General features: G+C 33.9%; 3 protein-coding genes across 17 annotated transcripts in view; 1 reads left to right on the top strand and 2 right to left on the bottom strand.

Annotated features, from left to right (window-relative positions):
- Positions 1-12,041, bottom strand: part of LOC149476771 (E3 ubiquitin-protein ligase SH3RF1-like) — a 386,219-nt gene that overhangs the window by 86,628 nt on the left and 287,550 nt on the right. The window lies entirely within an intron of this gene.
- Positions 1-12,041, top strand: part of brat (tripartite motif-containing protein brain tumor) — a 432,659-nt gene that overhangs the window by 396,117 nt on the left and 24,501 nt on the right. The gene's annotated exons all lie outside the window — the stretch shown is intronic.
- LOC149476787 (uncharacterized) lies at positions 4,451-6,986 on the bottom strand. The gene is made up of 4 exons (XM_089711580.1): positions 6,961-6,986; positions 4,930-5,163; positions 4,742-4,803; positions 4,451-4,667 (listed from the first exon to the last, which is right to left on the bottom strand). The coding sequence occupies exons 1-4, from the start codon at positions 6,984-6,986 to the stop codon at positions 4,627-4,629; spliced, it is 363 nt and encodes a 120-aa protein (XP_089567706.1). The 3' UTR covers positions 4,451-4,626.

Raw genomic sequence — 12,041 nt, 5'->3', positions numbered from 1 at the left:
ACTTTGCATCTAATAATTTGCTGCACACCAAACAGTTTGGTTTCACAAAGGGGCGCTCAACCACAGATGCTGGAGTTGCACTACTAACACATATATATAAGGCATGGGAAAACTCAAAAAATGCTTTGGGGATATTTTGTGACCTCTCCAAGGCATTTGACTGCGTTGAACATTGTACCTTATTGCGTAAACTTAATCACTATGGGATTAAAGGACAAGCTCAGAACCTCATAGCCTCATACCTGCATGATAGGATACAAACTGTAGTTGTTAATGGAGAACGTTCTAGCGGTGCGTCAATTAACATTGGTGTTCCACAGGGATCTATTTTAGGACCCTTCTTGTTCTTGGTATATATCAATGATCTACCTTATTATTTACAGGATAGGTGTGAAATAGTTCTGTTTGCAGATGATACCTCATTAATATTTAATGTGGATAGGCATGACCCAAATGTTGACGAAGTGAACAGTGCTCTTTTACACATATCCGACTGGTTTACTGCTAATAATTTATTATTAAATGCCAAAAAAACAACTTGTGTTGAATTTTTACTACCAAACGTTAAAAAGTTAAGCAGAAATATTACCTTGAACGGGGAGGTATTACACCCTACAGAATCGACTGTATTTCTTGGGTTAACATTGGACGAGAAACTACAGTGGGGAGCCCATGTCAACACCGCTGCAGGTAAGCTCAGTTCAGCAGCATATGCAGTCCGAAAGGTAAGGCATCTCACCGATGAAGATACAGCTAGATTGGTTTATTTCAGCTACTTTCATAGTATTATGTCCTATGGAATTCTACTATGGGGCAGGGCAGCAGATATAGAAACTATATTTATCTTACAGAAAAGAGCCATTCGTTCTATATATAATTTACGTGCTCGGGACTCACTAAGAGATCTCTTTAAGAATACTGGTATCCTTACTGTACCATCACAGTATATATTTAATAATATTTTGCATGTACACAAAAACGCCGACTTACACACAAGAGTAGGAGATAGACACTGTTATGGCACAAGGAACAGAAATAGAATTGAAATGCCATTTTTCCGATTAGCTAAAGTTAAAAATTCATTTATGGGTCAAGGTATACGCTTTTACAATAGAATTCCTCATAATATTAAAGAGTTTAGTAGTTCTAAATTTAAAACTTATATAAAAAATGTACTAGTTCAGAGAGCGTACTACAGTATTCAGGAATATATGGACGATAAAAACCCATGGAGGGTTGTCGCGTAAAAACCACAGGACAGTTCTTTGGCATGTTATTACAATACTTATATGTTGTTTACATATGTATTTTGTAAAATTGTAAAACTGACATGATTTAAAAGAGCAACTATGGAGTTTCTTGCCGGTTCTTCTCCGTAGATACTGCTTTCCGAATCGGTGGTAAATTTTAAAATATGTAATGACGTTTCAAAAGTGCTTCTTTAAGAAGTCTAATTGAATAAATAAATGTTTGAGTTTGAGTTTGAGTTTGATTATAGATATTGAGGTGATGACACTTTTTTAATCTATACTAGGTATACTAATATTATAAAGCTGAAGAGTTTGTTTGTTTGATCGCGCTAATCTCAGGAACTACTGGTTCGATTTGAAAAATTCTTTCGGTGTTAGATAGCCCATTCATCGAGGTAGGCTATAAGGCTATTATATCATCACGCTAAGACCAACAGGTTACAGGAGCGGAGTCACGCGGAGCGCAGCTAATCTTTTATATTAGCGCGAATATAATTTTGTAGAATCAGTTTAGAATGAACCACTTAGTTTATTGATAATATGTCATTTGCAAGTTTTATACAACTACTTTTGATAGTAATAATTACGTGGCAATTATTTAGTAATTTGTGGTGGGTGATGCGGATTATGTACTCAGTTCTAGATTGAATATAGCATGCGTTCAAAAACTACTCTAAAGTTATCAATACTATAAAAACACATATATTACATTCAAAGAAATACACTTACACGTACAATTCCTTGAGTAGGTTCCAACCCCAAAAAAAGATAAATGGTGAGGGTGAGAAATTGCAAAATAAATAGCAATTTAAAAGAAATATGAAGCAAAGAAGTCAGAAAATTTCGCAATGCGTCCAATATTCAATATTTTTATATATTATGTTCGAGACAGGTTGGCTAAAAGGGTTCTCAGTTCTTGCGCTGGCGTGAAAACGGAAAAATGTGGGGGTTAAAGCGTGAGATAAGGGCGGTTTTATAAACTAACTGTTTTTATACAAAGAGGGTTGTGGTTTTAGGATGTATGGGTGTTTGTTGGTATGGCAATAATGTAATTAAATACTTCTTGCGAATGCTTTAACGAATGAATGAACTACTTCTAGAATAACTATGATAATTTTTAAACTTGTGGATAGCGGTGTATTTGAAATGAAAAACATTACTATTATACGATTACTAGCGGTCCGCCCCGGCTTCGCCCGTGGTACATATGAAAAATAGATGTTGGCCGATTCTCAGACTTACCCGATATGCACAGAAAATTTCATGAGAATCGGTCCACCCGTTTCGGAGGAGTATGCAGACTAACATTGTGACACGAGAATTTTATATATAAGATTTATGCTAGATGTATGTAGTTAATTTACATCTGAAAAAATTTGATGATTGATTTGAATTTAATCAGTTTGCTTGTTTTAATCATAGTTTTTAATTCAACTTAATGAAACCATGTTAACCTTCTAAATACCTTTTCACAACAAAAAAAATGAAAAAAATAATATATTCATCGCTATTTCTTTTAACTTGTACCACACCCCACAATTTGAGTAGGCAGAAAATTAATGTCCTCAGCGATAATACGCGAAATCTTTTTATCCTTTCTATTCACGGGCCGAGGTAGTTTATTTATGACTGAGGGGCTTCTGTCCCTGTATCAAATTCTCGCTACGTTTTATGACTTGGAAGTTATTTGAAACTAGATTTTTTTCGTGAATTTTTTGCAAAAAATATTGATATACCCTTTTGTGATGCTTGAAAATAGTGTCAAAAATTATATATGACAATTTTGAACCATTGATGCATTTATTTATAAGGTAGGCTGTTCGTCCGTTGATTAAGTCGTTTTAGGGCTGATTTTTCAATCCTTGGTTAAAACTTATTCGTCGAATAATGTATAAAACTCCCATTTTAAAAACGTATTCTAATTGCCCGTATTTGACAGTTTACGTGACATTTTAAGACGATACACAAAAAAAAATCCACTGCTTGGCGGGCGGAGTCTAAATAGCTCGCTATCGCGAACGCGGGTGTGCGCGAAGTCATTCTTGCATACTCGCCGCGCTGCCGCTGGCCGACTCGGGACAAACATGTATGGAGTCGTCATACAGTTATAATATTGTTATACATATATTTAATTGTTGATTTATTGGTTTTATTTTCTTTCTTATAAACACAAAATTATCTTCTTTTTAACAACTACTTAGACATTATTAATTATTATTATTTCGTAATGTTTACTTTATTACAAAATAATACAGGTTATAAATAATCTTTAAAATAACAAAAAATATTGTTACTCTGAAAAAATGAAATGGTACCTAATTACGCGGACTACTGAATTGATTTAGATAGAATTTGATGCTGACGTAGATATTACATCATGCCCAGAAATGAAAGGTACTATTTCTGAAAGAAGTTATAAACCCTAATTCTTCTCAGTCAAAGTCAAGAGTGGAAGATATCGCTAATACAGTAAAACTGATGCGAAACTTTGGATGTTAATTTGTATATTTTTTTGTTAGTTGTTACTTAATCACGTCAAGACTACATTACCAATTTTGATAAAATATAGCTAATTGCCTGGATTTACACATTACATTTACACATTTACACTTTTTATCCGAACTGAACACTTCTGTGGGATAAAACAGGATTCACGATATAACCTAATTCCACGCGGGCAAAGCCGCGGTCGGAATGATATTTTTTTAAATAAAAAAATTGTTTAAAAAAAACACAAAATATATTGACGCATGTATTTATTTTTTGCACTCTATTATAATTGTAATTATTCATTACAAATAATCAAAATAAAATAGCCAGAACAAAGTTAGGCCCTGGTAGGATAGGTAGGCAGGTACAGCAATGTGAGACGAACACTGGCTTATTTATACCAATAATAATGTATTATAAACATTAAATTAAGTTTACTTTCTAACAACAAAAATACATAATATTAGCTAATGTGAAAACGAATCAACCAATCATCCCACAACAATGAAATGTGCACACAAATATTCATCCAAATCGGTTCATGTGATTAGGAGGAGTGACTGCAGCGCCATCCTCCGGGCCCAATTGTGTTTCCAGATCACCCAGGAACTCAATTTAATATACTTACACAAAATTTTTCAAAATGAAAACTCACATTACTATGTAAATATGAATATAAACCGGTTTTAGTACTATGCAATTTCGCGCACAGGTGTAGTAAGTATAAATGAAATAAATATCAACATCAAATTCTTTATACAACATACTTATCTACCACCTACTAAGAAATTCTTGAAATTTTTTCGTATTTTTTTAAAATATAATACTACTCCAACGAGCTCCTGTTCCATAATTCCATATTACGTCCACCATACTTCCACTAAGTTCACCATGATTTTTTATTTCTTTGCACTTTGTTGCTTTTTGCTAAAAATGGAATCATGCGATAAAACCAGTAGAGCGTTGATAACATACATTTTTGACTGAATAAAGGTACTTACGAAGGAGTGGGTTCACATTGTGAACAATCAGTGGCTTTATTTTCCTTCTGGATTCCGGATTTCTGAAAAGATTATTTATGCTATAAATGAAAAAATCTTACACATTCGTTATGTACTTAAAACAGGGGTACATATCAAACATCGTCTATAATACAATTATCATCAAATTTAAAATAAAACCAACTTACTTCATTAATTTGTTCCAATTGTAAGCATTCTTTTTCCTCCAACCTTTATGTTTCTTCTTCTTATTTTCTTTATTGTCCCCATTTGTCTCATTTTGTCTTATCGTGTTGTCACCCTTTTTTACGATTGCGCAAGCGACACAAGTTCCCCGTGTGACGGCCGTAGTGGGAATGACTCGTGCAGCGATCGGGGTAGGAAGGTACAGGGCGGCTCTCGCTATATTGGCTGGTCGCGCGCTAATTTCAAGTATTTCTTGTTTATTTCAAAACCATCGCATACTTCAAAATTCTAAATCGGTAGACGTATAGGTTGTATATTTTATAGTTAATATCCAAAAAGTCGTAACTTTACGTTTGTTATTTTGAAGATGCCAGAGATTAAAAAAAAATAACAATGAGAACTTTGTATTTTTTTTCTATCGAGAAAATATCATGGAATCATGTTTCTAAAACGGTAGACGTATTGTGTTACTATTGAACTTTCTTGTCAAGAATTTTCATCACGACAACTTTAATAATATAAAAATTACGAAGGTTTAAAAAGGGCCGTAAATGTTAGAAAAATTAATTCATCACCTTAATATTATCGTGTAATACTTTATTGGACGGATAAGTTTTATCCAAGCATTGAAAAATCGGCCCTTAATAAAATTAGAATTAAGGTATATCGTAGAATTGTGTATAGCCTTATAAACTAGATAATTTAGTTGCACGTACTTATAAATATTTTTTATCCAATGGAAAAAATGATTAAAAGAAAAAGCTTGTGTATTTGTGTCTACTGAATTGAATACCTAAATAACATTTGTGCTAACATTTTACTTATTTTAAAAGAGAAAAGTCCACATAAACGTTCTGAAGAAAAACTATCAAAGTTGAAAATAATCGAAAATACCGAGTGAGATAAAGGTATATTTATTCACTGGCAGATAATAGACGCCGATTTGCGATTCAACCGTTACCAATACATATTCAAGGGGGAATCGAACCGGTATTTAGAACTCTATTGTAATGTGATAGGGATCAATTTTAAACGACACACGATCTAGGCTAGAACTTATTGGGGTTTGTATAATGTTGAACAAATATTGCAACGCGAATTTCGTTTGTTTGTTGCGCACAATAGCTGGAAATGATGTGCCGGTTCTAGTTTTGGTGTAAGAAATAAATTGTCTTTAAAAAAATGTACGCATTTTTTTCATGAGAAAATAGCAAGGCAGATTCCTATACAAAAATAAAGTATACTAAATCTAAAATAATAATAGTTTAAAAAAACTAAAAAGGCCGTTTAAAGTGGGTCAAAATCGCGCCCAAAGAAGTCGGTTACAAACAAACATACAGGTGAAGCTAATATAAAGCGTGTAAAAATACTTTCTTGTCTTTATATATAAATATGGATACAAATGATTATAATTTATATTCGTACAAAGCAAAATAAAGTATATTTTGTCAAAGTAAATGTTTTGTACGAACAATACATTTGCATTGTTTTGCTAGTAATAAATTCAAGTCCGTATTTAAAGCAAAATCCAAAATCAAACCTGTGGTTTGGTACATTTATGACATCTCACATGAATGCGGGTAGATGTATAATTTTAGCGAATAATGGATGCGGGTAGATGTATAATTTGAACACAATACGTTAATCCCTCATATATTATAGTTTGCTTTGTACATGAATTAATTATGAATAATTATCGGTAATTAGAAATTACCGCGATGTGTTGTGTAAATAATTATGACGGGATTAATGCGGTTTTTAATCCGATTCACTGATAAGCTGTTTAGATTTTAAGGATTTATTGATAGTGCTTTTTCTATTTTATTTTGTAATTATCGAGTATTTGTATTTTAATAACTTAATATAATAATAACTTTTCATGAATAACTAGAAGAAATACCTATAAATCGTACCAATAGATACAAAACTGTTAGCTACAGAACAATATTTAATCTTCTTATTTCTTAACTTCCTAATTATAATTTTACATACTACGTATTCACGACATTTTTATTAAATCGAAACAAACATACCTCTTTACAATCTTATGTACATACATATTAGAAAATATATACATTGCATGCGTACATAATATGTACATTCATGTCATAAGTTTCAATTATACACCCCTCACAATTGCTTTTAAACACAGTAATCGATTCACTTTGTACTCTAAAAATTAGCCACGTGACAAAGATAAGCTTGCATTGTCCGATTTTATTATTATTATTACTGACCCCCCGTTCGCGTGCCGTATTTTGTGTGCAAAGGGTGAATTATCATGTCGCACCCCTCACACGCACGCACATTCGCATATGGGGAAAAGAGATCGATATATGCACAGCTGCAGCGAAGGGTGCTTGTTGTTGAGTGACTAATCCCTTTTTAACCCTTGTAGCTTAAACTGCAATTAATAATACCTTTGTTTTCTGTATTGTATTTTATATAAGGGTGCCGTGTTGCTAGGTGGCTTTATTAGGTACCTACTTATAAAGGGAATACAATGTCTCTGTAAAAATTTGAATGCATTGTCAGATCAATCTGTTTATGCTAATTTTTAATCTGTAGCAGATGTTTGCCATAAAAATACGATCGTAAATACTGTATTTTCCATTATTTTTAACCATTTGGTATATTCTTTTGAAATATTATCACACTAAGAAATATGTTCATAAAATGATAAAAGATAATAAAAGAATATTATTCTCTCAAATTTCTAAGCCAACGAAACAAGGGTCCGTAATTTATAACAATGAGTCATTCGTTTCACTCGAAAAAGCAACGGACCTAACGCAACAAGATAGTTTGTAATCGCCCATACATTATCTGACTCAGCACAATTCCAAGCTTACAACCCTTCTTACGTAACTAAAATAGAATAGATAGAACTAGCAACACATACGAAACTAATTCAGAGACACTGCGCGAAACTGAACGCTAATTAAAACGTCAAAAATCGCGGGGAAATATGACAGCTCGTGATTCAAAATGGCGGACGTAAAAGGGAATTACACAATTTGTTGCGATCCATTTAACTCTTCCCGCGTTTCAAATTAAGCCGAGGTTAATTGATAGGTGGTACATGTTGTAATTTCTTTTGTAGGTTCGTAGCTGTTGAGCCGGCGGCCAAATTTATTGGCAGGATTTTTTGTTTATTGTTGCCGTAAGCCATCGGTATTATATGCAAATGTCACAGATTTGAGTTTGGAATTGTTGGCACGGTCGTTACGAATATATTTATTGTCACGTTTAATGATTACTTATTGTTGTACGTCTGTTTTACAAAAAGGATTTTCAACAAAATATTGTTTTATTGCGTCTGGACACTAGGCTTACAAATCAATCTGAAAATTGTAATTACCATTGTAGAATTGATGAGCGCGCAAATATTGGTTAATGATGGCCGTTCATTTTTTATTCCATTTTTGAAAAGTTCACAGTAAAAATATTGGTGGTGTCATAAATCAATTTAGTGGTGTATTCTGATGGCGCAGTTTCGTGTTGACTCAACGGCTATCCATTTGGGGTATCGATTGACACACGATATAAGGGCGCGTCCACACTGTCGGCCATTACGTGTGTACATATGGGTGGTCTGATTCGATAGTGTGAAACCTTGTCTTATAATACGACACCGATTGGTATGGTAAAAGTTTGTATAAAAGTTAATCGTGAAAGGATGGAAATTGTATGTAATATTAACTAGTACTACATGAAATAGAATGCTCAGTTGTTCACAATTAAAAATTCATTTTGAAATGGGAAATAACTGTGTAATAGGAAAGAAAAAAGCTCCGCTTAATAAGGACTTACAATGAGTCGCTTTTGCAAATAAAATGAAAAGAAACTGTATTATAATGAGTAAAGTATATAAAGTAAATTATTGTGTAAAGTAAAATATTTTACTCAGTAAATCAGTTTTAAAAACATAAATCTTTAACAAAATATAATCTTTATAACTTAACTATTACATCAGTAACAAAAACAACCGCTTTAAAATCGTGCAATAACTAGTCCTGAGAAGTAGATAGCTTTGTCTTAAAACAAGATAATATGTTTACCTTGTGCCTGGAATCTTATGAGCGTTTCGGGATAAGTAGATATAAGTCTTGGTGAATGTTTAAACAAAGAGAAATAAACCCTCGTCTTTATCTAGAATTAAATACGTGTGTCTTTAGATGCATATATGTTTAATCTGCTTATAACTTTCACTGTAATCTTATGTAGTAAATAGGCATATATAATTGATATATCACAATGCAATTCCGTCCATATGTATCTTATAGTAAAACATGTTTCCCGGTCTATAATAATATTTCACTATGTAACACAGACCCAGCAACATATTTCGTCGAAAACAAAACAAACCCCCGACCTCTTGTATCACGTACGAACTACATAATAACCCGGTCCCGTAAAATATTGGCGATGTTAATAAAAAGGCACCGAGCACGTAATATCTCAAAAGCACAGCTTCTAGTTAATTTTGGTTTAGAGACACGAGGCGAGACCGAGTGGGTGCATTAATAAAATTTATATCTATCTACCCTCCACTGTATCAAGCTAAGGGGAAGCGTTTCGGTAAAGGCTTACGAATTACCGGGATACCGTAAGACGTATATTTCAATTTATATTTAAACAAGAGCTTCCGAGACTTTAAATTTATATCACCCGGCCCCGTAACGAAGGGAAATCTGCAAGCAAAAACAACGTTAACATGTACGTAAATGTCTTACATACTTTACGTACATAATATGTTTAGCAATAAAAATAAATTGGACCATTAAGTTGCGATAGTACATTATAATTTGTCAATGTGCTCGAACAAAGAAAAAGTCCGGATAAATAAATATAAAACGTTCAATGTAACAGTGATTCATTAACGAGCAGCATGTCGCCTCGGGGACACGCGATCAAAATGGCTGCATCTGAAACAGTAACAAAAACCTCGATAATAATAATGCATAATTTAGTGAAAGCAAGCTCGTGCCCGACACAATGCTGCGAGCTTTAAGGGGATCGACAGCTGCGTGCGAACTCGCATCTGCCAGCCCTGGCACGCACACACTCGCACCGCTCGACTACACGCTTCGTTACGCGCGTAACGATCGCGTGCATTAATGCGCGTCTACGCACACGCAGATAACATAGACGCTTTGTGAGGCTAGGGTTGTCCCAGCTTTGTTTTTACTTGTTGAACGTTTGATTGATGATCGGCGATGATTGATTGAACACGTCCATACAATTGTTGATGAATTATCACAAAGCCGAAATCTTTCACCTCGGTAAGTGTTTCTTTGTATGGATTCGTTTGGGAATTCTCGTTAAATTTAGATGTTATCATTTATCTCGAGGTGATTCGATTTGGCATGCGTTCGCCATTCATCGTATTTGTAAACGCTGTTATGAAAATTTATTTCTCTTTACAAGCTTATTGGATTTTGTGGAACGTTTTAGAGAAGTGGAGCGTTATTGGTTTTGGTGAATTTAGTAATATACAAAGAAACCTGTGAGAACCCTTTAGCAATATTAAATTTACTTTTTTATTAAACTGTTAGTGTTTTTAAAATGTTTCAAAGGCATAACAATGAAAAAACAATGAATAGACAAAGCGGATATCGCGGGCGACCTCCTGTGGGAACCGATAACAATTTACGGGGGCTCTCTACACTTTTTGTTTTGAAAAATAAATCTAAAAATATTCTCGAGGATTCATTTCGTCGGTTTCATGTTTGTTTTCACTTAAAACTTCCGCGTATTTGCTTTACTCTCGCGCACAAAGATTTTAATTGCCTCTCCATATCTGTATGATGTTTTCTATAACGTTTTTTTTATTAAATATTGTTTCGATTTATCATCGTTTATCGTTGGAATAGATTGGATATTAACTGTGATTCTTTGATTTGATTTATTTATTTCTATGAATATATTTTCATGTTTCAATGATAATATATTGAACTAAACTCTATGGCTTTGTACATTTTGTAGGAAATAACACATTGTTATTTTTGATAGTAAAAAATACAGTGTTTTAACCTGATTCCCAAACCCACAATCGAGACATGTCATATTTGATTCATTTAAAACACAATACAGTATTTCTTTTCTTTTTGTACATTTTCTCGAAAAGTTATTTTTAAGTACAATACCAGCCCTAGCCCAATTTAATCAGTAAATGTATCATTCTCTAGATTTTACGACGTGCAATAGCGGTGTAGTTTTAAAAGCAATGTCCGACACTAATTTATGTTCCTATAAAGTACGTGGTAAAATACCTTTTGGCTAAGTTTGAAAAATTAACCTGTTTATACTATCTACGTGGAATGAATCGCTTGTTTTAAATTAGGTTCGATATTTTCTGTGGTTTTATTATTTGTTTTATACACACACCGGCACAAAGCGGAACACAAACCGATGTGCGAGAACATCGTCTGGGATTTGAACGAATGGCAGCAGGTTCTCTTTACTGATGAGTGCAGAGTTCTTTTAAAACAGATCGATGGGAGACAGCGAATATGGAGACGCAAAGGAGAACGCCACATACAGTCTAATTTTGAACACACAGTGGCTTATGGTGGCGGCTTGATTATGGTTTGGGGAGGGATATGTTTGGGAGCTCGCACGGAGTTAGTGATAGTCACAGGAGGGACCATGACAGCAGATCGATACATCAGAGACATTTTAGAAGAACATGTTGTACCATTTGCCCCATTTATTGGTGACGACTTTATTCTAATGCAAGATAAGAGTCGTACTCATAGAGCACAATCGGTACAGGCATATCTGAGCCACGTAGGTATACCGGTGATGCAGTGGCCAGCAAATTCCCCCAATATGAATCCAATAGAGCATGTCTGGGACTTGCTAAAAAGAAGGGTTAAATCCAGAATGCCAGCCCCCAACAATCTGAATGAACTTGAAAACGCATTACTTGAGAAGTGGGAGCGGTTGCCTCAAGAAATCATCGATAACATAATCTGTAGCATGCCCAGACGAATGAAAACCGTAATCAGAGCAAGAGGGGGAAACACTCGTTATTAATTTTGCTTTAATTTTATTGTTAAATCATTTAATGCATACTTTTTTTATTTTTTGTGATGGTTCATAATTATCC

The sequence above is a fragment of the Colias philodice genome, chromosome 26 (assembly GCF_061535455.1).
Source record: "Colias philodice isolate Cphi_HAF_F1 chromosome 26, ilColPhil1 Martin Lab GWU primary, whole genome shotgun sequence".
NCBI lineage: Eukaryota > Metazoa > Arthropoda > Insecta > Lepidoptera > Pieridae > Colias > Colias philodice.
This window is presented reverse-complemented; position numbering and strand designations above follow the sequence as displayed.